The sequence below is a fragment of the Perna viridis genome, chromosome 6 (genome assembly GCF_037379345.1).
Source record: "Perna viridis isolate PV_CMFRI_1.1 ecotype Kerala chromosome 6, ASM3737934v1, whole genome shotgun sequence".
NCBI lineage: Eukaryota > Metazoa > Mollusca > Bivalvia > Mytilida > Mytilidae > Perna > Perna viridis.
In genome coordinates, this window is record NC_142450.1 from 39,732,991 (window position 1) to 39,756,745 (window position 23,755).

Consider the following 23,755-nt stretch of genomic DNA (forward strand, 5'->3'; position numbering starts at 1 on the left):
ACATCAAAGAGAAATCACTAAAAACACATTTACTGATTAAGCTTTATTAAAAACATGTAGGCATCAGAACACTAATAATGTAATTTTATCAAGATGTCAATATTAAATCAAAGGACAATTACCCTGAAAAAGAAAATGGTAAAACACTTAAATTCAGTCTTGATGAAACTTCTTTTATGAATGTTTGAGTAAATCATATAACATTGTATAAATAAATGAAGGATGAAAGAGCTTTCAAACAATGTCAGAGGAATAGATTATTAGTATTTCTTTGTAACCACCCATTGATGTTATAGGAGACAAAGCTGTTCACTGGAAAAATTAGCATAGAAAAGCTTTAGGTACTCTTGTCACCGAACACGTTTGGGGAAAACAGTACCTTATCTACAAGTCAACTTACTATTTTTACATGTATTATCTGCAGGATCAAAGTATTCAGTAGCTGGTGTAGTACATGAACAGACATTAGATGTACAATTCAGGGAATGTAAACAGGATGAATCTCCAACTGTTGTAGAACAAGCTTCATTATGTGTCCCCTCTGTAGTTACAAAAAAAAAGGAAAAATATTGTAGGTATGGTTAATGGTTTTATAGATTTATAAAAGAGTGAGAGATGTTTTTAAATAACAATTGTAGCAATATTTCACACATCAAAGAGAAATCACTAAAAACACATTTACTGATTAAGCTTTATTAAAAACTTGTAGGCATCAGAACACTAATAATGTAATTTTATCAAGATGTCAATATTAAATCAAAGGACAATTACCCTGCAAAAGAAAATGGTAAAACATTTAAATTCAGTCTTGATGAAACTTCTTTTATGAATGTTCGAGTAAATCATATAACATTTTATAAATAAATGAAGGATGAAAGAGCTTGCAAACAATGTCAGAGGAATAGATTATTAGTATTTCTTTGTAACCATACATTGACTTTATAGGAGACAAAGATGTTCACTGGAAAAATTAGCATAGAAAAGCTTTAGGTTCTCTCGTCACCGAACACGTTTGGGGAAAACAGTACCTTATCTACAGTCAACTTACTATTTTTACATGTTTTATCTGCAGGATCGAAGTATTCAGTAGCTGGTGTAGTACATAAACAGACATTAGATATACATTTCAGGGAATGTAAACAGGATGAATCTCCAACTGTTGTAGAACAAGTCCCACCATGTGTTCCCTCTGTAGTTAGAAAAAAGAAGGAAAAATATTGTAGGTATGGTTAATGGTTTTATAGATTTATAAAAGAGTGAGAGATGTTTTTAAATAACAATTGTAGCAATATTTTACACATCAAAGAGAAATCACTAAGTTAAAGAATTATGATACAGTTCTCAACTTCAAGCTTGATTAAGAAGCTATCAAAACACATTTACTGATTAAGCTTTATTAAAAACATGTAGGTATCAGAACACTAATAATGTAATTTTATCAAGATGTCAATATTAAATCAAAGGACAATTACCCTGAAAAAGGAAATGGTAAAACATTTAAATTCAGTCTTGATGAAACTTCTTTTACAGTCCTTGAACCGATCTGCACAATAATTTGACAGATCGATGACCATTGACTGATTGATCACTGACGGATCGATGTCCGATGATCAGTGACCAATCTGATCGAAGTTTTGTTATGTCAAATAACGTAAGGTCTGATTTAGATAAAAGAAATGTAAAATAAAAGTATATATTGATGTTTCAATCTATTACATTATGTAAATATATGTGAAGTTGACAAAGAAAACAAAACATTAAAATATATTGACCGATCTGTGTTTCCTGATGCGATCACCAGTTAAATGGATCAATTTGATGGATCAATGACTGAACAGAAACTGATCAGTGATCGATAACCGATCACAATTTTTGTTGCAGGGATCGGTTCAGGAACTGTATGAATGTTTGAGTAAATCATATAACATTGTATAAATAAATGAAGGATGAAAGAGCTTGCAAACAATGTCAGAGGAATAGATTATTAGTATTTCTTTGTAACCATACATTGATGTTATAGGAGACAAAGCTGTTCACTGGAAAAATTAGCATAGAAAAGCTTTAGGTACTCTCGTCACCGAACACGTTTTGGGAAAAACGGTACCTTATCTACAGTCAACTTACTATTTTTACATGTATAATCTGCAAGATCAAAGTATTCAGTAGCTGGTGTAGTACATGAACAGATATTAGATGTACATTTCAGGGAATGTAAACAGGATGAATCTCCAACTGTTGTAGAACAAGCTCCATTATGTGTCCCCTCTGTAGTAACAAAAAAAAAAGGAAAAATATTGTAGGTATGGTTAATGGTTTTATAGATTTATAAAAGAGTGAGAGATGTTTTTAAACAACAATTGTAGCAATATTTCACACATCAAAGAGAAATCACTAAGTTAAAGAATTATGATACAGTTCTCAACTTCGAGCTTGATTAAGAGGCTATCAAAACACATTTACTGATTAAGCTTTATTAAAAACATGTAGGCATCAGAACACTAATAATGTAATTTTATCAAGATGTCAATATTAAATCAAAGGACAATTACCCTGAAAAAGAAAATGGTAAAACATTTAAATTCAGTCTTGATGAAACTTCTTTTACAGTCCTTGAACCGATCTGCACAATAATTTGACAGATCGATGACCATTGACTGATTGATCGCTGACGGATCGATGTCCGATGTTCGGTGACCAATCTGATCGCAGTTTTGTTATGTCAAATAACGTAAGGTCTGATTTAGATAAAAGAAATGTAAAATAAAAGTATATATTGATGTTTCAATCTATTACATTATGTAAATATATGTGAAGTTGACAAAGAAAACAAAACATTAAAATATATTGAACGATCTGTGTTTCCTGATGCGCTCACCAGTTAAATGGATCAATTTGATGGATCGATGACTGAACAGAAACTGATCAGTGATCGATAACCGATCACAATTTTTTGTTGCAGGGATCGGTTCAGGTACTGTATGAATGTTTGAGTAAATCATATAACATTGTATAAATAAATGAAGGATGAAAGAGCTTGCAAACAATGTCAGAGGAATAGATTATTAGTAATTCTTTGTAACCACACATTGATGTTATAGGAGACAAAGCTGTTCACTGGAAAAATTAGCATAGAAAAGCTTTAGGTACTCTCATCACCGAACACATTTGGGAAAAACGGTACCTTATCTACAGTCAACTTACTATTTTTACATGTTTTATCTGCAGGATCAAAGTATTCAGTAGCTGGTGTAGTACATGAACAGATATTAGATGTACATTTCAAGGAATGTAAACAGGATGAATCTCCAACTGTTGTAGAACAAGTCCCACCATGTGTTCCCTCTGTAGTTAGAAAAAGAAGGAAAAATAATGTAGGTACTGTTCATGGTTTTATAGATTTATAAAAGAGTGAGAGATGTTTTTAAATAACAATTGTAGCAATATTTCACACATCAAAGAGAAATCACTAAGTTAAAGAATTATGATACAGTTTTCAACTTCAAGCTTGATTAAGAAGCTATCAAAACACATTTACTGATTAAGCTTTATTAAAAACATGTAGGCATCAGAACACTAATAATGTAATTTTATCAAGATGTCAATATTAAATCAAAGGACAATTACCCTGAAAAAGAAAATGGTAAAACATTTAAATTCAGTCTTGATGAAACTGCTTTTACAGTCCTTGAACCGATCTGCACAATAATTTGACAGATCGATGACCATTGACTGATTGATCGCTGACGGATCGATGACCGATGATCGGTGACCAATCTGACACCCCGGTTTTGTTATGTCAAATAACGTAAGGTCTGATTTAGATAAAAGAAATATAAAATAAAGGTATATATTGATGTTTCAATCTATTACATTATGTAAATATATGTGAAGTTGACAAAGAAAACAAAACATTAAAATATATTGACCGATCTGTGTTTCCTGATGCGATCACCAGTTAAATGGATCAATTTGATGGATCGATGACTGACCAGAAATTGATCAGTGATCGATAACCGATCACAATTTTTGTTGCAGGGATTGGTTCAGGTACTGTATGAATGTTTGAGTAAATCATATAACATTGTATAAATAAATGAAGGATGAAAGAACTTGCAAACAATGTCAGAGGAATAAATTATTAGTATTTCTTTGTAACCACACATTGATGTTATAGGAGACAAAGCTGTTCACTGGAAAAATTAGCATAGAAAAGCTTTAGGTACTCTTGTCACCGAACACGTTTGGGGAAAACAGTACCTTATCTACAAGTCAACTTACTATTTTTACATGTATTATCTGCAGGATCAAAGTATTCAGTAGCTGGTGTAGTACATGAACAGACATTAGATGTACAATTCAGGGAATGTAAACAGGATGAATCTCCAACTGTTGTAGAACAAGCTTCATTATGTGTCCCCTCTGTAGTTACAAAAAAAAAGGAAAAATATTGTAGGTATGGTTAATGGTTTTATAGATTTATAAAAGAGTGAGGGATGTTTTTAAATAACAATTGTAGCAATATTTCACACATCAAAGAGAAATCACTAAAAACACATTTACTGATTAAGCTTTATTAAAAACATGTAGGCATCAGAACACTAATAATGTAATTTTATCAAGATGTCAATATTAAATCAAAGGACAATTACCCTGAAAAAGAAAATGGTAAAACACTTAAATTCAGTCTTGATGAAACTTCTTTTATGAATGTTTGAGTAAATCATATAACATTGTATAAATAAATGAAGGATGAAAGAGCTTTCAAACAATGTCAGAGGAATAGATTATTAGTATTTCTTTGTAACCACCCATTGATGTTATAGGAGACAAAGCTGTTCACTGGAAAAATTAGCATAGAAAAGCTTTAGGTACTCTTGTCACCGAACACGTTTGGGGAAAACAGTACCTTATCTACAAGTCAACTTACTATTTTTACATGTATTATCTGCAGGATCAAAGTATTCAGTAGCTGGTGTAGTACATGAACAGACATTAGATGTACAATTCAGGGAATGTAAACAGGATGAATCTCCAACTGTTGTAGAACAAGCTTCATTATGTGTCCCCTCTGTAGTTACAAAAAAAAAGGAAAAATATTGTAGGTATGGTTAATGGTTTTATAGATTTATAAAAGAGTGAGGGATGTTTTTAAATAACAATTGTAGCAATATTTCACACATCAAAGAGAAATCACTAAAAACACATTTACTGATTAAGCTTTATTAAAAACATGTAGGCATCAGAACACTAATAATGTAATTTTATCAAGATGTCAATATTAAATCAAAGGACAATTACCCTGAAAAAGAAAATGGTAAAACACTTAAATTCAGTCTTGATGAAACTTCTTTTATGAATGTTTGAGTAAATCATATAACATTGTATAAATAAATGAAGGATGAAAGAGCTTTCAAACAATGTCAGAGGAATAGATTATTAGTATTTCTTTGTAACCACCCATTGATGTTATAGGAGACAAAGCTGTTCACTGGAAAAATTAGCATAGAAAAGCTTTAGGTACTCTTGTCACCGAACACGTTTGGGGAAAACAGTACCTTATCTACAAGTCAACTTACTATTTTTACATGTATTATCTGCAGGATCAAAGTATTCAGTAGCTGGTGTAGTACATGAACAGACATTAGATGTACAATTCAGGGAATGTAAACAGGATGAATCTCCAACTGTTGTAGAACAAGCTTCATTATGTGTCCCCTCTGTAGTTACAAAAAAAAAGGAAAAATATTGTAGGTATGGTTAATGGTTTTATAGATTTATAAAAGAGTGAGGGATGTTTTTAAATAACAATTGTAGCAATATTTCACACATCAAAGAGAAATCACTAAAAACACATTTACTGATTAAGCTTTATTAAAAACATGTAGGCATCAGAACACTAATAATGTAATTTTATCAAGATGTCAATATTAAATCAAAGGACAATTACCCTGAAAAAGAAAATGGTAAAACACTTAAATTCAGTCTTGATGAAACTTCTTTTATGAATGTTTGAGTAAATCATATAACATTGTATAAATAAATGAAGGATGAAAGAGCTTTCAAACAATGTCAGAGGAATAGATTATTAGTATTTCTTTGTAACCACCCATTGATGTTATAGGAGACAAAGCTGTTCACTGGAAAAATTAGCATAGAAAAGCTTTAGGTACTCTTGTCACCGAACACGTTTGGGGAAAACAGTACCTTATCTACAAGTCAACTTACTATTTTTACATGTATTATCTGCAGGATCAAAGTATTCAGTAGCTGGTGTAGTACATGAACAGACATTAGATGTACAATTCAGGGAATGTAAACAGGATGAATCTCCAACTGTTGTAGAACAAGCTTCATTATGTGTCCCCTCTGTAGTTACAAAAAAAAAGGAAAAATATTGTAGGTATGGTTAATGGTTTTATAGATTTATAAAAGAGTGAGGGATGTTTTTAAATAACAATTGTAGCAATATTTCACACATCAAAGAGAAATCACTAAAAACACATTTACTGATTAAGCTTTATTAAAAACATGTAGGCATCAGAACACTAATAATGTAATTTTATCAAGATGTCAATATTAAATCAAAGGACAATTACCCTGAAAAAGAAAATGGTAAAACACTTAAATTCAGTCTTGATGAAACTTCTTTTATGAATGTTTGAGTAAATCATATAACATTGTATAAATAAATGAAGGATGAAAGAGCTTTCAAACAATGTCAGAGGAATAGATTATTAGTATTTCTTTGTAACCACCCATTGATGTTATAGGAGACAAAGCTGTTCACTGGAAAAATTAGCATAGAAAAGCTTTAGGTACTCTCGTCACCGAACACGTTTGGGGAAAACAGTACCTTATCTACAAGTCAACTTACTATTTTTACATATATTATCTGCAGGATCAAAGTATTCAGTAGCTGGTGTAGTACATGAACAGACATTAGATGTACAATTTAGGGAATGTAAACAGGATGAATCTCCAACTGTTGTAGAACAAGTCCCACCATGTGTTCCCTCTGTAGTTAGAAAAAGAAGGAAAAATAATGTAGGTACTGTTCATGGTTTTATAGATTTATAAAAGAGTGAAAGATGTTTTTAAATAACAATTGTAGCAATATTTCACACATCAAAGAGAAATCACTAATTAAAGAATTATGATACAGTTCTCAACTTCAAGCTCGATTAAGAAGCTATCAAAACACATTTACTGATTAAGCTTTATTAAAAACATGTAGGCATCAGAAAACTAATAATGTAATTTTATCAAGATGTCAATATTAAATCAAAGGACAATTACCCTGCAAAAGAAAATGGTAAAACATTAAATTCAGTCTTGATGAAACCTCTTTTATGAATGTTTGAGTAAATCATATAACATTGTATAAATAAATGAAGGATGAAAGAGCTTGCAAACAATGTCAGAGGAATAGATTATTAGTATTTCTTTGTAACCACACGTTGTTATAGAAGACAAAGCTGTTCACTAGAAAAATTAGCATAGAAAAGCTTTAGGTACTCTCATCACCGAACACATTTGGGAAAAACGGTACCTTATCTACAGTCAACTTACTATTTTTACATGTTTTATCTGCAGGATCAAAGTATTCAGTAGTTGGTGTAGTACATGAACAGACTAATATATTACTTTATTAAGGTACAACTTATCTCAGTGTTATAAATTGATGTATAGACATCTATGTGTCTTGATAAAGAACTTCGTTCTGGGCACCAATAGTTCCAGAGACATTTACATTCACATAAACACCAAAGACTTAGAATATGATTTTCACAAGGTCTATTGAAGTAAACACTATCAAATGTCCCTTGAACACCTACAGCAGGTAGGAGATCACAATTAACTCCCCTTGACTTTTCATTGCATAAGAATATAGTTACTTTTTTACTGTGGCCCTAAACCTTATTCTTAGTATTGCTGCAGAAATGTATGGCAAGGATCATATTTACAAGGATTTTTTTCGTCCTATAATTTTATGTGGAAGTTGTGATTTGTTCCTGTGGAAGGAGGTAAAAATTTAGGACAATTGGTAGTGATCATTGTTTATGTCTATGGGATCTCCGAGACATAGGTGCTAAATTAATTGTGGTCTCGTACCTAATATGCAAGTCACATTTTTGTAAGACATGCTATTTTTATTTGTGTTGGGGGTTATGACAGATGACAACAACAGACCCCAAGTGAAGGCAATAGCTAAACTTGGCCTATGGCCAGGTGAGCTAAAAATTGCTTTCTGACCCCTATGTTCTATTTTTAGTTATGGTCGCCATGTTTTTTTTTTACAGATAAAAAATCCAAGCACTAATTTCGTGTAGGATACTCTAAGAAACAATCATAGTATGTTTCATCCAAATCCATTCAGTAGTTTCAGAGGAGAAGCTGTTTGAAGAAATTGTTAATGATGAGGATGACAACTGAAGCCAAGTAATATGGCCTATGACCAGGTGAGCTACAAATTGTAAATGACGACGGACAATGATGACAGACGCCAAGTGATGGCAACAGCTCACATGGCCTTCCAACCAGGTGAGCTAAAAAGGGGCTGAAAATGTTTAAAACCCTGGGGTCAATACATGTAGTTCACAAGGGTCAAAATATCATATGTAAATACCAATATATTGAAATTAACAATGGGTAAATCTCAAAAAGTATGTTTTGCATCAGAAAACCCCAAATGTAATTCAGAACGAAATACATGTACTAAATTGATGGTGTAAAATGGCATGATAAATGAAGAAATGTGTAAAAGTTGCATATAATTACATTTTGAAAGACTTGCAGATAGAAAAGGGATGCACAGATGAACAGACAGATGAAGGATGGACAGGAGAAGAACAGTACATGTATGATCAATAAGGCACAAGATATAAAACATGAATGGTCAATAGAGAGGAGGGAGGTCAAAACCTTTTCAAATTTTCTGCTGATTTATAGGAAATCTTGAAGATTAGCCAATCAGAAGTTTCAATACATTGTAGCATATGGTTGCAATCTTCTTTGATTAAGCAAAACCAAATGTAGATAAAAAGAAGCTTTTCAGTACAACTATTAGTTAAAAATCAGTCAAAAAATATTAAAAATTACAATAGAGGATGATAGCATTTTGACCTGTATTCTAGGTGTTTTAAAATGGCTTGACAAGTGAATATTCCTTTCAAAACTGATAAATTAAAAGTTATAACTTACTATTCTTGCAAGTACTTCCATCAAGGTAGTGTGTTGATGAATTACATACACAGGCAGTCCCATTACAAGTTTCAGCAGGTGATGTACAATTATCATCTGATGCTTCTGAACAAGGATTTCCTACACCAGCATAACTTGGCCATACACAACATACAGTGAATGTAACCTTAAACAGAAGAAACAAACATTACAATTTCATCTTTAACTGCATATAGGATGCATTAGTTTTTCTTAATCTTTTTTAAAATTTTCTTTTGTGAATAATAAAACAGATTGTCAAAAGGTATAAAGACTAAAGAGACCCTTACAAATTGACAACAAATGGTTACTGACATTTATGAGTTGTAACTTATATAAGGAATATTATTTTAAGAATAGGTCATTTCAATGGCTTTCAAAATTTCAAAGGGTCATTCTTGAACATTCTATGTAAATATTTTATTTTAAAAGGAACTTTTTCAGCAGGAATGTGGATATAGCACATTGCTTCTTACAATTAAAATCACTGAAAGTAAGATTGAAACCATGTTTAGTCACTTGATTAGCAACTTCACTGGGATGGAGAACTGGGTTTGTATGTAACACAGACAATAATTATAGTAATTGACAAATTTCCATGATTGGGGCTCATTCTCATGAACTATGGAGTCAAATGGACTAACATATCCTATACACATGACTCTGAAGCAACAGGATGGTACTGGGTAAGTGAGTACCTAAGGTTTGGAGATAAAAATGTTTTTCTATAGACAATAGGTTCAACTCATACCATTCCACATTGCTTCTACATTCAAATATCATTTGCTCATTTCTGCTAAATATTGTGAAAACAATTATTACATTTTCCAGCAAATGGAGGGGATTTGAAACTCAGAAAACTTCATTTGCATAGGCCATACATGTAAATGTGACATGAAGTTGCACACATTGTCCTGCTATGCTATCCCAATTCATACAAGAATTCGATACTGGAGAACAACCAAATTACTTGCAACATATATGCCCTATCTATATGAAGCCTGACACACCACTTTTGAAATCAATCAATCCATTTGGAGCCAAGACAATTGCAAAAAAAGATCTGATGGACTGACAAGGTGCTTTCAATATTTATTTATTTAGGGGTATGAAGAACATAATTGAAAACTCTTTTATAACAGTAGTTACTGTGTATAATTGTAAAATGTAGAATTTTTCCTCTTTTCATGAAATTGTAATGAATGAAAATGACAATTTTTCACCAAATTACACAGTTGGGGGTTCATAAGGTCAAGATAATAGTGTCTCTTTTGGGACAAGGGGTATGTGTAGTTAATAGTCAACTGCTTTTCCTGTATATTTGAGAATACAAGCTATGCTGCAGTTCCAGAAATAGTAACACAAGAAAAAAAAACAACATATGAATATAGCCTTACAAAAGATAATATAATACTAAATATATAACTTAATTGAGGGCCTCATCCCATAAAGTACATATGTATTGCCAAAATAACCAACCCCAAAACAACCAAACACATAGGATTTCATCAACTGGTGTGCAAATTTGAATAGGAAATATGAATGTGAAACATATTTACTTTTACAAATTAACCCGCATGCAAATTCAAGTAAAGGAGTAGAGCCCAAAAAGCCATATCAACCCTGTAAAGTAAGAAAAATGAACATGTGACAGTTCTTGAATCTCTGCTTTTTTATCTCCTAGTTGTCTATTTATCAAAATATCCACACAGCTGCATGCTCTGACCAACAAAAATCTAAATTAAATTTGTTCTTTATGCATTACTTGACAGATAAAATGAAAAATTACAATGGTGAGAGAATGCGGGCAGAGAAAATTTTTCTGCTACTCTTCATCAGGCAAAATTAACACCTCAGATGTTAAAACGAAAACAAGGTTCATAGTATCAGAAATGTCCTCTTTTTAAACTTAGATCATTGCATTTTGTCCAATAAGAATATTATGTATCCTTATTCCCTTTTCATGATTTTGTTTTAAGGTGTATAAAGACAGGAAACACACTACACAAATATTATGTTTTGTCATTGTCAACTTTTGATCAGCATGAATATAGTAAGAAAAGTTTTAGAAAATAGTTATCTTGGTAAAATAATGAAAAGTTTTGTTAAATACCAAAAAAAAAGTCTTGATTTTTCTTGTATTCAGTCAAAGACCAATTCTTGTGACATGAAATGGGTTATTTCAAATTAAACAATGGGTCAATAATATGAATAATACATTATTTTACACAAACATGCATGAGCCTTTGACCCATACCTACCTATAATTTTGGGTCATTTTAGCATTTTTAGGACATATGTTCCATTACCCCTTCCCAAAGTGATCCCTGAATACTGAAAAATACAAACCTCCTTTTCTGCGGTAAAAAAAGATAAAAACATTTTTGGGACAATAAGGCATACATGTAGGTATTTGGGACAATCATGAATTTCAAATGATGTACAATCAGGAATAGCTTGCTGTGTTATAACATATATTTTGTTAATTTTTGATAGTAATGACCAATTAAAAACACACTACCAATTATTTAATATTTTTTATTTAAAATTCTTAATTACAATATCACATTTGTAGCACTATATTTAACTCACAAACATATAAGTACTAAAATTAAAAAAAAAAAAAAAAAAAAAAAAAAAAAAAAGAACATACAATTAGCATAAATCATGAATGTTCAGTGTAAGTTCAACACATATGTAGGCCTTGAAGCCATATCACTGTAATTACATCAATCTGTATTGTTGGAGTGTGGTGTTGATCAGTTTGTCCTTTTTTGTGGATGGTCTGGCACCTCTGGTTTGATACTAGAATAATCAAGGGAACCAAGGTTATAGCAGTAATCCAAAGAATGTAATCCAGGGACAAAGACCAGACATGGAAAACAGACATACACAACAAAGAAGATAAAGTAACTAACATCATACATACAAAGTAACAAAAGCAAATGAGCAACTCGGACTCCACTAAAAACTGGGAGCATGGACCAGGTGCACCGGTTGGGTAAGCATCCTCTGCTTTTCTAGAAACACCTGCCGAGTTGTTCATAAAAAGTCAGGTCAGGGGTAGACAAACGAGGAAAGGAAAACTATGACCCGTTGAATCAGTTTTCATGGTGCAGATGGATACACCATAACGATCCACGAGTTCATTATGACGACCATAAAACTTCTGTAGTGATGATGTCAATCTTGTAGCAACATAACCCTGTTCCAGAAGCCTATTTGTTAGAGTTCTAGCGCAATACAAAAAGTCTGCGTAGTTTCGGCAAGCTCTGGCATAACGTATGAGTTGTGATATGATCACTCCATATGCAGGTGCCGAAGGGATGTTGCCACAGATGAAAGGAAAGTTGACAATTCTGAATGAAAAGTCATTACGTTTGCCGTAAAGTTTGGTCAATAGTTTTCCATTACCATCGATTTCTAAGTGTAGGTCAAGATATGAGGCTGACTTCACAGTGTCTGTAGTATCCTTTATCTCAAGTTCTTTTGGGTAGATGCGATGTATCAAATCCCCAAAATTAGGATTGTTTAAAGATAATATGTCATCTATATAGCAGAAACCGTGATTGAAGGATCTAGCCAAACGATATTCTTTCTTTCTGATCAGATCAGCTATAAAGTCTGCCTCATAAGAGTGAAGGAATAGGTCAGCAAGTAAAGGAGCACAATTTGTTTCCATTGGAATGCCAAAAAAATTCCAGCATTTTGTGAGCACCTTCCTCTGCATATTTGGAAGATGATTTGGAATTTTTTCTTAAAAGTATGAGGAATCACTACCAAGAACTATATATTTGTATCTAGGTGTACCATATTTTTTTGGAAAAACAACGATGTATAATGTTTTTAAGTTGAGATTTTAACTGAGTATGGGGATTAGAAGTATACAGTGTTGAAAAATCATAGGTTTTAATGCTATTATATTCAGATAATAGTCTTGAACTGATTGTCTCCAAAAGATCTTTCGAATTTTTCAGGATCCACATTGAATTAATACCACTATGGGAGTAACAAGTGTTGTGGTAAGACTGTAGCCTTCTTTGACAATTGTGAGTATAGAAGTTAAAAGTTTTGAAAGAGGTTTGGTGTTACATTTTGCAGATCCAGCTATGAAACTTTGTTTGTATGGATTCTTGTGGAGTTAAGGAATCCAGTACATAGACGGTAAATCACAATCACCGTCCTTGGTAAAGAGACCAAAAGAGGATAGCACAGATTTATGGTTTTCCACAATCTCTTCTTTGGAGAGAGTGTGGTAGTAGTATAGGTCTTATCACTGCTATCATTTTCTACATCTACCTCTGATAATAAACATTGGATGTAGAACGTTTCGCAGACAAAAACAATGTTGTTTTGGGCTTTGTCTGCTGGTACGACAACTTATTTGTCATGTATAGTAGACAATGTTTTTGCTACATCAGGGTTTTTGAAAACCGATGTAGCCTTGGCACTCATTGATCTACTTAAAACTTTCATTCGTTTCAAAATTAAAGACGTCACGGCCTTTAACTACTCTGACAGAGAATCAATGTCTTCTTGTTCTCATTTTATCCATTTTCTTGCATAGTCCTCGACAGCATCCATAAGAACTTTAAAGTTATAATAGATCATGGTTAACTTCATTGCTGCATGCTTGTCTTAAAAGTACATGTACTTCAGGAGGGAGCAGATTTTGGATGTGTGTGCTGGATGATATCTTCATGAATCTAATGCACTCCTTCAGAATGAATATCAGAATAAAGTGACATTATCAGAGACATCAACAAATGTACTTTCTTTCTAGATGTAGTACAAAAGAGTAAGATGAACCAACAGAACTTCACATTTGCACAGATGCCAGCCTTAAAGCATATGAAGCATGTGCTTATACTGTGATGGTAAAACAGTACCCACAGTGAAAAAACTGACAATACCTTAAGTTAGACCTATCAGCCTCAGCCCTTGTAGCAAGTATTAGCAACTTGTACTTCAGATAACAACCAATTAAGGTCCACATCAGGTACAAATCAGTCATAACACCAGATATATGTTTTTATCAAACTCTGAATATTAACGCATATTCTTCATACCAGAAACTTCTTTGAGTTCTAGCCTACGTTCTAAAATTTGTCAACAACTGTCAACAGGTAAACAGACAAGTTGGTATTTAGACCAAACATAATCACAGTGTTCTAGGATTTTTTCAAAAAATGAGGTGTCCTACAGAATAATCCATATAAAATCAACTTTCCCACAGTCAATGACTGCTTTCCTAACAAAACAAATCCTTACAGCATATGAAGTTTTCCACTTGCAAAGGGAAAGTGTAACTAAGTACCTAACTTTCCCTGACCCAAATTTCACTTGCCCCAGGTAATGGGAAATAGGAATCCTAGAACATTGAATCATGCAAGGCATACAAAGAAAAAACTACTCAGAGGTAATTGATGCTTTGCAAATAAAATGGAAGACCAAAATAAGTCTCATAAGACAGCTTCAGCTTAACGTACATGTAGATAAAAAATGGCATATTACAATGTGGTGGTGGAAGAATTTAAAATGCCCAAATGACTGAGAGTGCAATTTCCTATCTTTCACCAGCAAAGGACAAAATCAGGAGTTTGATCATTGCAAATGCCTATGTGGCGAACTGTCATTACTGAGTGGAATCTACTCTTACGATATAGTGCCAATCATGCTTGATACTGACGATGAGATGAGCTGTAAAAACATTATTACAGCAATGTATTACTTGCCATAAGTTGAGTGGAAAATGTAAATTCGCCCAAGAGCCACTACCACAACCAGTGGACCGTCTATGAGAAGAACACATACATGTATTCATTGTTACTGGAGTAGATTTCACCAGCTGCAAGTCACTTTCTAGAATATATTGAATTCTAGTAATGTCAAAACCTTTGTTGTCACAGCAAAAGTGATAAAAAGTCTTACAAAATCAAAAGAAATTGTGGAACATTAGAAATCAAACGAACTTCTTGGCGATTCATTCCTTGGTTTGGTGGCTGGTGAGAGAGACTCATTTGAATTAAATTGCAGCAATGACAATTTAAATGAATTTAAACCCTAAGATTTCAATTTCAATGCATTAAGCAGGGTAGGAAACTCACCCAAGTACAATTTTTCAATATATTTACAATATGGCTATATAATGTTTTGCTACTATGAGCCAGTCCTGTCAAAAAATAGCCAGTCACGGGCTGGCGGGCAGTCTACTATTTCTAACTCTGCATCAAAATGTTATTCTTATAGTTTTGGTAACTTATAGTGATTTATAAAATGCAAAAAAAAAAAACAGTTTTGTAACTAAAACACATAGTGTATACATGTATATATGCAAAACGTCACTGGAACCCTCAAAAGAACTCCACGGAACATACATTGATTTTTTAGTATTTATAAACACATCAACCAAAATATAGTGGAAAAAAACAAACAAACAAACAGTGCCTTTCAACTCCACTATTTTAATAGTTTTTGATTAATTTATATACTTATATAACTAGATATTGCACAGAAACCAAACCAAAATATCATAATGAAATATGATGTTCTTGGGGTTACACAGTACTTTTCACTTTCACAACCGAAAATTTTAAGCCCTGTAACTTTAAAAAGGTTAACTGAAATCTTTTGATGTTTTGCAACGAAACACTACTTATTAGCAAATATATTATGAGGAAGTGTTACCATGTGTGTAAATCTGTGATAAGGCCGATTTCGGCTAAGTGTGACTCTACTCTTCTACACATGTACAAATTTACTCATGTATGCAAACAAGGTTTAAGTTGTATTACTGGGATAAAATTAAAAATGATCTTATTACTGAAAATGACAGAAATTATGAATAATCAATGCATATTCCTGAACTAAGATTTAAAAAATATGGCTATTTTGACTGTATAAAATTGATATTAATTTGAAAGAAGGAATAAGATTTATTCTTTAAGAAAGCCCCCACAGGTACAGTTAAAATATTAAGTTCTCATTTTTGTCTGAAGTCATTTTAAATAACTTGTATATATGTATTGTATAGTTTTATATACAAGGAAAATGGCTTGTTTTCAGTGCAGTTGAAATAAAATTACAACACTATTCATCTACCAGGAAGTAAACACAGTGATCTAAATTTTGAATGTTATAAGACTTGGGTAGTCACTGGTATTTAACAGTCCGGAGAATTGTGGTCATATAAATTGGTAAATGGCTATACATGTATTAGATATACAAGATGAATTGATGTAGTTTTTTCATATTAATCTTATCTACATGTAAGTGATAAAAACAGTAGAGATTTTTGCTAATTTGCATTAATTAGAACAAGGATCAAAGACCCAACAACCCCAATACACTTTGATACATATATTTAAGTGAAATTATGCATAATGTAGGTATTAGGAACATGAGGAAAAGGTGACAGTTCTTCATGGACAAATCATTTCTAGTTTGGAAACAGAAAAGCACAATATTTTGAAATTAAATTTAAGTACAAAGTTCTATTTTCAGGGTGCTTTCATGGATGCTTTGTACCCCATTATCACAAAAACAGTCAATGATAGAGTAAATTTGCTAAGCATACCTTTTAAACCCCTTGTAAAGAGAAACAATTTACAAAAAATTCATTAAAGCAGATGAACAAAATTTTAAAATGCAGACTTCTAAACAATGGTGTGTTTGCTCAATGAATCCCTATCATGTAATTCAAAAATGGTGAGAAATATTCCAATAGTGATTGAAAGAATCCAATGAAAAAAGTATTCTGAGAGCATTGCAAAACAATACATAGTCCCCTACCAGCTGTTTACAACACTGACCCAAATACTACCTTGGATCATGAAGTATAAATGACAAACTGAGGAAATGATCTTGATTTGGGACAGAAGAAGGGATATGGACAAAGACAAAAAAAGATGTTCAAATCCATTTAAAAGATGCAGATTTGCAAAGTTTTATGCACGAACAATTGGACAGATTAGGTGTCAAATTCCGTAGCCAATCTTAATGAATAATTACCCAATATTTTGTTACTTTAACATATTGTCACATTGAGAAAATGTTAACATGTTTTCTTTAGAAAAAAGCGCACAAAACTGAAAGTTGGTAACTTTTGAAAAAAATCAGCAAAGTGGAACAAAACGTAAACTTGATCTGTAACTCATTTAGGTAGGCTCACCAAAAATCTGCTCAATATCTGCAAACATTTAGAATAAAGTGCGGAAAACATAAATTTCGGTAAATTCTAAGGCCATAACTTAGACAAAAGTTATCAAAGTGAAACAAAACCTAACCTGACTATAACACATCAGGATAGACTCACATAACAAAAATTAACTCAATATTTGCAAGTGTTTAGAAACAAAAGGCTCCCAGGAGCCTGAGTCGCTCACGTGGTTAAAATTTGGCCTTTCAAGGGCAATAACTCTTACAAGTTGTCCAACAATTTTGACTCCTGAAGACTTTGGTAGGACTTATTATAAGGATCATTTCATTGTTTGAAAACTGCTAAAAACATAATGTTTTGCCTTTCAAGGGCAATAACTCTCACATGGAGTCATCTGACAACTTAGATCCCTTAGAGACTTTTGTAGGCCTTATAATAAGGATCATTTCAGCAATTGAAAGATATTGGCTAAACATAATGGGTTTGGAGATAAATGCAAAAATCTGCTGTCTAATCCCTATGTTCTATTTTTAGTAACGACGGTCATTTTTTTAACCAATCAAAAATCCAAATATTCATTTTGTGCATGATACTCTAAGGAGCAATCATCTTAAGTTTCATCCAAATCCATTCAGTAGTTTCAGAGGAGATGTTTGAAGAAATTGTTAATGAAGATGATGACGGATACCAAGTGAGCTAATAAAAATCAGCTTAATATCTGCAAGCATTCAGAACAAAAAGTGAGGAAAACTTAAATTTTGGTCATTTTTTCGAAGTTCAACGGCCGTAACTCCGACAAAAACAGAACAAAACCTAAACTTGATCTAGTCCATGCTCCCAGTTTTTAGTGGTCAGAGATGCTCATTTGCTTTTGTTACTTTGTATGTAAGATTTTAGTTACTTTATGTTCTTTATTTTGTATGTCTGTTTTCCATGTCTGATCTTTGTCCCTGGATTACATTCTTTTGATTACCGTTATAACCTTGGTTCCCCTGATTACTCTGTAACTCATAAGGGTAGACTCACATAATAAAAATCAGCTCAATATCTGCAAGCATTTAGAAAAAAGTGTGGAAAACTTTTTCCCTGGACTGACACACAGATGGATGGAAGGCTGGACAGACTGAAAATCTAAAGTCCCTTTTGGCTAAAGCTGGTAGGGGACTAGAAAAGTTCAGTCAGACCAAAAATAAAAAAAATGATTTTTTTATTGGTGTAGCCCCTTTAACTCCATTTAACTAGAAGATTGTGTGAGATATCTGAAATCTGATTGAGATATGCAGGCAGGGATTTTCTGAAGGAATCCAATGCAAGTTTTGTTAAAAATTGAACTTAAAATAAACTAGAGGCTCTAGAAAACCTGAATTGCTCACCTGGAGATTTTGAAATTATGTGGTCATTTAATTTGATCATTCAAACAAAAGGTTTAGAGTGTTGCCTATACTTGAATCATTAATGCAACCCATGGCCATACAAAGTAGACTTTTTGTAAAGGGCTTTGGGGTCATTAACCCTATCAAGTTTTAAAGCATTGGCACCTGTGGTTTCAGAGGGGTTGATCTTTGGAAATTGGCCAATCAGAAGTAAAAGGAACATCAGTTGCTGCTTAAAGAATTACAGGTGCCAGTGATACTTTGTTTAGGATTTTTAACCAGGTTAAATTGGCAGGAAAATTTAAATAGATAACAAATGTCTATTCTTTAAAAATCTTATGTATATCTAGAAATATTTTTTATGCTGAGTTTTTGAATGTCATTGCAAATTAATTTTTGAACAAGTTTAAGATATTATGTAAAAGATGAAGTGGAACAAAATTTGTAAATGTGTGCGTAGTTGGATATTATTTATCTGTTGGTCTGCAAATCATATCTATACATGTACTTGTACCTATTAACTCTCCCTCATTAGGGAGTCAATAAAAAATTAAAAATCTCCTACATAAATATGTAAAATTTGTGGGAGGTTGTTAGTTAAAATTACTATATTTTAAACCAAAATGATGTACATGTATGCAAGAGCGTCAACAAAAGATATACTTCTTGTTTTGCTTGATTAAAGAAGATGGCCATCGGAAGCCATTTAATCTTAATACTGTGCAAAAGTTTTCAATATTGTCTTCAATTTTGTGCCATAAAACAAGCCAACACTGAGTGGATATTCCAGGGGTGGTAGCACTTGTTAAAAACATTCAAAAATAAAAAAAAATCACCAATAAGAAAATAAAAACATTTCTTTCAAACAACTTACAGAAGTTAATTAGAAGAATATACAGTGTAATACTACTGTAATGCATGAAAACTGATTTATTCAATGTGTCATAGTCTTTCTTTCCTCTTTAATTTACCCTGGACTTGACTTAATGAACAATTCGGCAGATGTTCAAGTCTACTAAAGCAGAGAATGCTTACTCGACCAATCCACCAGGTCCATGCTCCAAGTCTTTAGCGGAGTCCAAGTTGCTCATTTACTTTTGTTATTTTGTATGTATCATTTTGATTATTTTATGTTCTTTGTTGTGTGTGTCTATTTTCCATGTCTGGTTTTTGTCCCTGGCTGACATTCTTTTGATTTCTGCTAGAAACCTTGGTTCCCTTGATCACCCTTTCAAAATATATAATGAATTGATTAAATTTGTTAACAACTTGACTATTACCCCAAAGACAAATGAGATAAGTTACATTTGTATTAGTGTCACATATTGATACAGAATAGCCAAATTACACTACACCATAAAAAGACCAATATACAGCTTATGAAAACTTATGAAGCACTAAAAATAAACTGAATAGCATTTCTAAGAAGAAAAATACCATGTTAAATTCCATTATACCACGATAAAAAAAAACAAAAAAAACTTAAAGCAAATGTTCAACAGCACCAGAGTCTGAGACAGTGAGTGACAGACATTTTTGTGTAGTCTGATTTTTCCATGGTCCATTTTTGTTATGGTCTGATTCATCATGCATTCCTTTAAGATTTATGTTTACCCTAAGGGCAGCTCCAACAACATCCTTTTCAGTTCTAGGGGGTCTTATTAATTTGTACAGATTCTGGAAATATGTCAGTTCTCTGTCATAGGTGCAAAACTCATTGCACAAATTTTTAACATTTTTGTAGAAATTTTATGAATCAATTTTCATTCCTTTTGTCTATATCATTTGTGTAAGCAATTAAGGAATTAGACCTGAGATTAATATGTCAAATGTCACAGATGGATTAAAGTTACTCTCTTTTAATTATTATTGTTCAATTGCTTAATTAGAGAGACAAATGTTTTTCAACTTTCATTTAATTAATATCTCATAATTAGCTTTTGGCATATTTCAAACAAATGTTAATATTGCTCAAATACATACCAGTCTTGAGCAATTGTCAGTTTTGGACCATAAACAGACTGAAGAAATTAATTAATATAAGAATAGGGTAAAATATAGAATAGCATAAGAAACGGTAACAGTGAAGTTAACAACAGTACAGAGGGAATACAGTAGAACCTACAGAGTCATTTAGTTTCAGTCACTCCGAATCATCCGTAACCATCTATCCGCAAATGTTACTGATTCATTAGACTTCCAAGGAACAGGTTCCAGTACTCGCCGTATCAGAACTTAACCTTCTGGACTTTATCAAAATTCATTCAGAGTTGGATTTAGTGAATTTGGACATTGTTAAAATTTGAAAATTAACATTATAGAACCAGAAACTGTGACAATCATAATAGTGCATTTTATATTTTGGTTACGTTTGGCTATTGTTATTATTAAATTGTTGAAACTTTATTTGTAGTTACTTTGCCACAGATCAGTAAGAGAGTCTTAACCTACACACATATCCCGAGTCACTGGAGCCAAGCATACAGAGTTAATTCCCCTAACATCATGCTCAACTGGCTCTTGGTGACATCTCCAAGGATGGCTGAAATATTTTATGCATAAACTTTAATGTGAACAAATGCCATATGCAGAAACAACTGACAGTTGTCTGTTTCAAAATGAAATTATTTACCATTCCCACTATAGAAAAGTAATGCTTCAATTAAGATAATACAATTTTTTTCAAAGGCGAGTTACATGTATGATGAGCAATGGAACAGCAGAGAGATACATAGGTGTACATGCCATCCATCCTCCCTTCCAAAAACATTTTAAACAGATTATATTCACTTGTTGTAATTAGAAAAAAATTTAAAAAGACTCAAGACTATCACAAAAGATAAGGTATTTTCTGTCAGGTACATGTACGTACATGTAATCCTAACTGTATTTTCAATAGCTTGGCTTGAGGAATTTTAATTTTTCCTCCGTTAAGACAGTCATTTTTTTTTTTGGAAATTCAGGAACATGACTTCTGTGTGTGTATGTATATTGAGGAATTTAAAAGAAAACTAAGTTAATTTTAAAAAAAAAATTTAAAATAAATATTTTTCCAGTATATCTATAATATTGTAGTAAGTATTGTCATGAGTATTGTGAAAATTTAATTGTGTGACTTTGATATGAAAGACAGCACCCAACATTATCTTCAATAAAGACAAAAATGCGGTAATAGACTACACGAAATAGCACAAGCTCATGACATCAGAATGTAACTGCTTAATCTGCAACAAACCAACGGAAATGGTAACCAGACCACTCAGTTCTACATCATATCGGTTCGTCTTTTCAACCACAAATTTAAACACAAACGTGGATGATGACCACAGAAAGAGCTATGGGTATTCGGACTAACCGACACATCCTACAAGCCTGCAATCACCTAACTGGAACTGGTAGAGAAGAGAGACGCAGCAATTCTTCTACCAATTATAAGAAAGGCTGTGCAACCTGGTACTATCATTCATTCAGACCAATGGAGGACCTACATCCAATCTGAACTTAATCTACAACATGGAACCGTCAACCACTCAGTCAACTTTGTAGATCCAGACTGGTGGTGCACACACAACAGAGTCGTATTGGACAAAGCCAAAGTGCAGATTAAAAGAAATGAAAGGCGTAGAATCACACCTAAATGTACATGTACTACCCAGCTACCTAGACGAAAGAATGCGGCGTGATTGTTGGGAAACTGTGGTAACCAGGCATTTTGCAACATTCTTGAGCATTGTTATCTTGATTGTTGTATTCTGATATATTGATATGATGTTATAATTGGTAATAAATTAATACAAAAAGAACTTATACTTTTTAATAATGAAGAAGAGATATTGCAACTAACATATAAATTGATGACACAAAATCCCTAAAAGCAAAAGAAGAATGCTCTTATTGCTGTTCTTCATCTCATTTGCTCTTAATTACAATACTAGTATACAATACCAATTACAATACTGGTATACCAGTATGGTACAAAATTTTGAAAAAATATTCATAATACTGGAACAAATTTTTAGCTACAAACACGGCAGGTGTTTCTAGAAAAGCAGAGGACGCTTACCTTACAGGTGCACCTGGTCCATGCTTCCAGTTTTTAGTGGAGTCCGAGTTGCTCATTCACTTTTGCTACTTTGTATGTATGATTTTAGTTACTTGATGTACTTTGTTGTATATGTCTGTTTTCCATGTCTGGTCTTTGTCACTGGATTACATTCTTTTGATTATTGCTATAAACTTGGTTCAGTCGATTACCCTTTGATACCCGTTTGTGCACAATACTGGTATACCAGTATTGCGATCGCCAAGTACAGGAGCTCAAATAAGTTCACAGTGCACAGTTCTCGCTTGAAGTCACAGTTAGTAGTGGAGACTGGGTACTATTTAAGAAAAATATATTACAAGTCCCGTCATAATAGACTGATTTTCAATTTCCTGGTTAAAGTTGAAAAAATGAACGTTACTATTAACCTTTTGAATAACAAATGCAAAAGTAGATAAACATCTATGTAAACTTACATGTACCGTATTAGTAACCACTGAGTGGATATATGTATTTTTATCTGCTAATACTCACCACGACAAGTAAATAGTAAGTGTTAAACATTTTATCACATTTCCTTTCACTTCATTTTACAAGGAAGTCGTAACTGTAAACTTATCAACAAGGAAGTTCTAATTTCTTAACAGAAGTTGTTCAGCTACTTCGCTATATTTAGGTTAACTTCAACTTTCAACTTGAACTGGTTCAAAATAAACCAGACTAATGAGGTCGGTCTCAGTCGCAACATGATTCCGAGCATTACCGGGATCGACCGAGGATTTACCGATTGGGGTCGGTCTATTATTTCAATCGGCAAACTTCGGGTGACTCCACTACTCTGTACGGACTCGGCCGAAGTTGAGACGAGTGTCTATTAGTTAACAGGACAAAAACAAAAAACAAAACAAAACAAAACAAAAAAACAAAAACAAAAACAAAAAAACAGGACAGGCAATTCCCGAT

At 32.7% G+C, this 23,755-nt stretch overlaps 1 protein-coding gene across 14 annotated transcripts in view; it reads right to left on the minus strand.

The window, feature by feature from the left end:
• LOC148614921 (receptor-type tyrosine-protein phosphatase eta-like) overlaps positions 1 to 23,485 on the minus strand; it is a 118,153-nt gene extending 94,668 nt beyond the window's left edge. For 7 of the 14 annotated variants that reach the window (XM_088589452.1, XM_088589448.1, XM_088589450.1 and 4 more), the window contains exons 1-11: positions 23,327 to 23,485; positions 9,202 to 9,367; positions 6,875 to 7,015; positions 6,226 to 6,366; positions 5,577 to 5,717; positions 4,928 to 5,068; positions 4,279 to 4,419; positions 3,202 to 3,342; positions 2,125 to 2,265; positions 1,049 to 1,189; positions 401 to 541 (exon numbers count right to left, since the gene is read on the minus strand). In XM_088589452.1, the coding sequence (XP_088445578.1) occupies positions 401 to 541; positions 1,049 to 1,189; positions 2,125 to 2,265; positions 3,202 to 3,342; positions 4,279 to 4,419; positions 4,928 to 5,068; positions 5,577 to 5,717; positions 6,226 to 6,366; positions 6,875 to 7,015; positions 9,202 to 9,367; positions 23,327 to 23,356 (1,465 nt within the window). In that variant the 5' untranslated portion in view covers positions 23,357 to 23,485. The remainder of the gene's footprint in view (positions 1 to 400; positions 542 to 1,048; positions 1,190 to 2,124; positions 2,266 to 3,201; positions 3,343 to 4,278; positions 4,420 to 4,927; positions 5,069 to 5,576; positions 5,718 to 6,225; positions 6,367 to 6,874; positions 7,016 to 9,201; positions 9,368 to 23,326) is intronic. The other 7 variants (XM_088589445.1, XM_088589446.1, XM_088589441.1 and 4 more) reach the window with 7 other exon arrangements.
• Between the last annotated feature and the right edge of the window lie 270 nt (positions 23,486 to 23,755).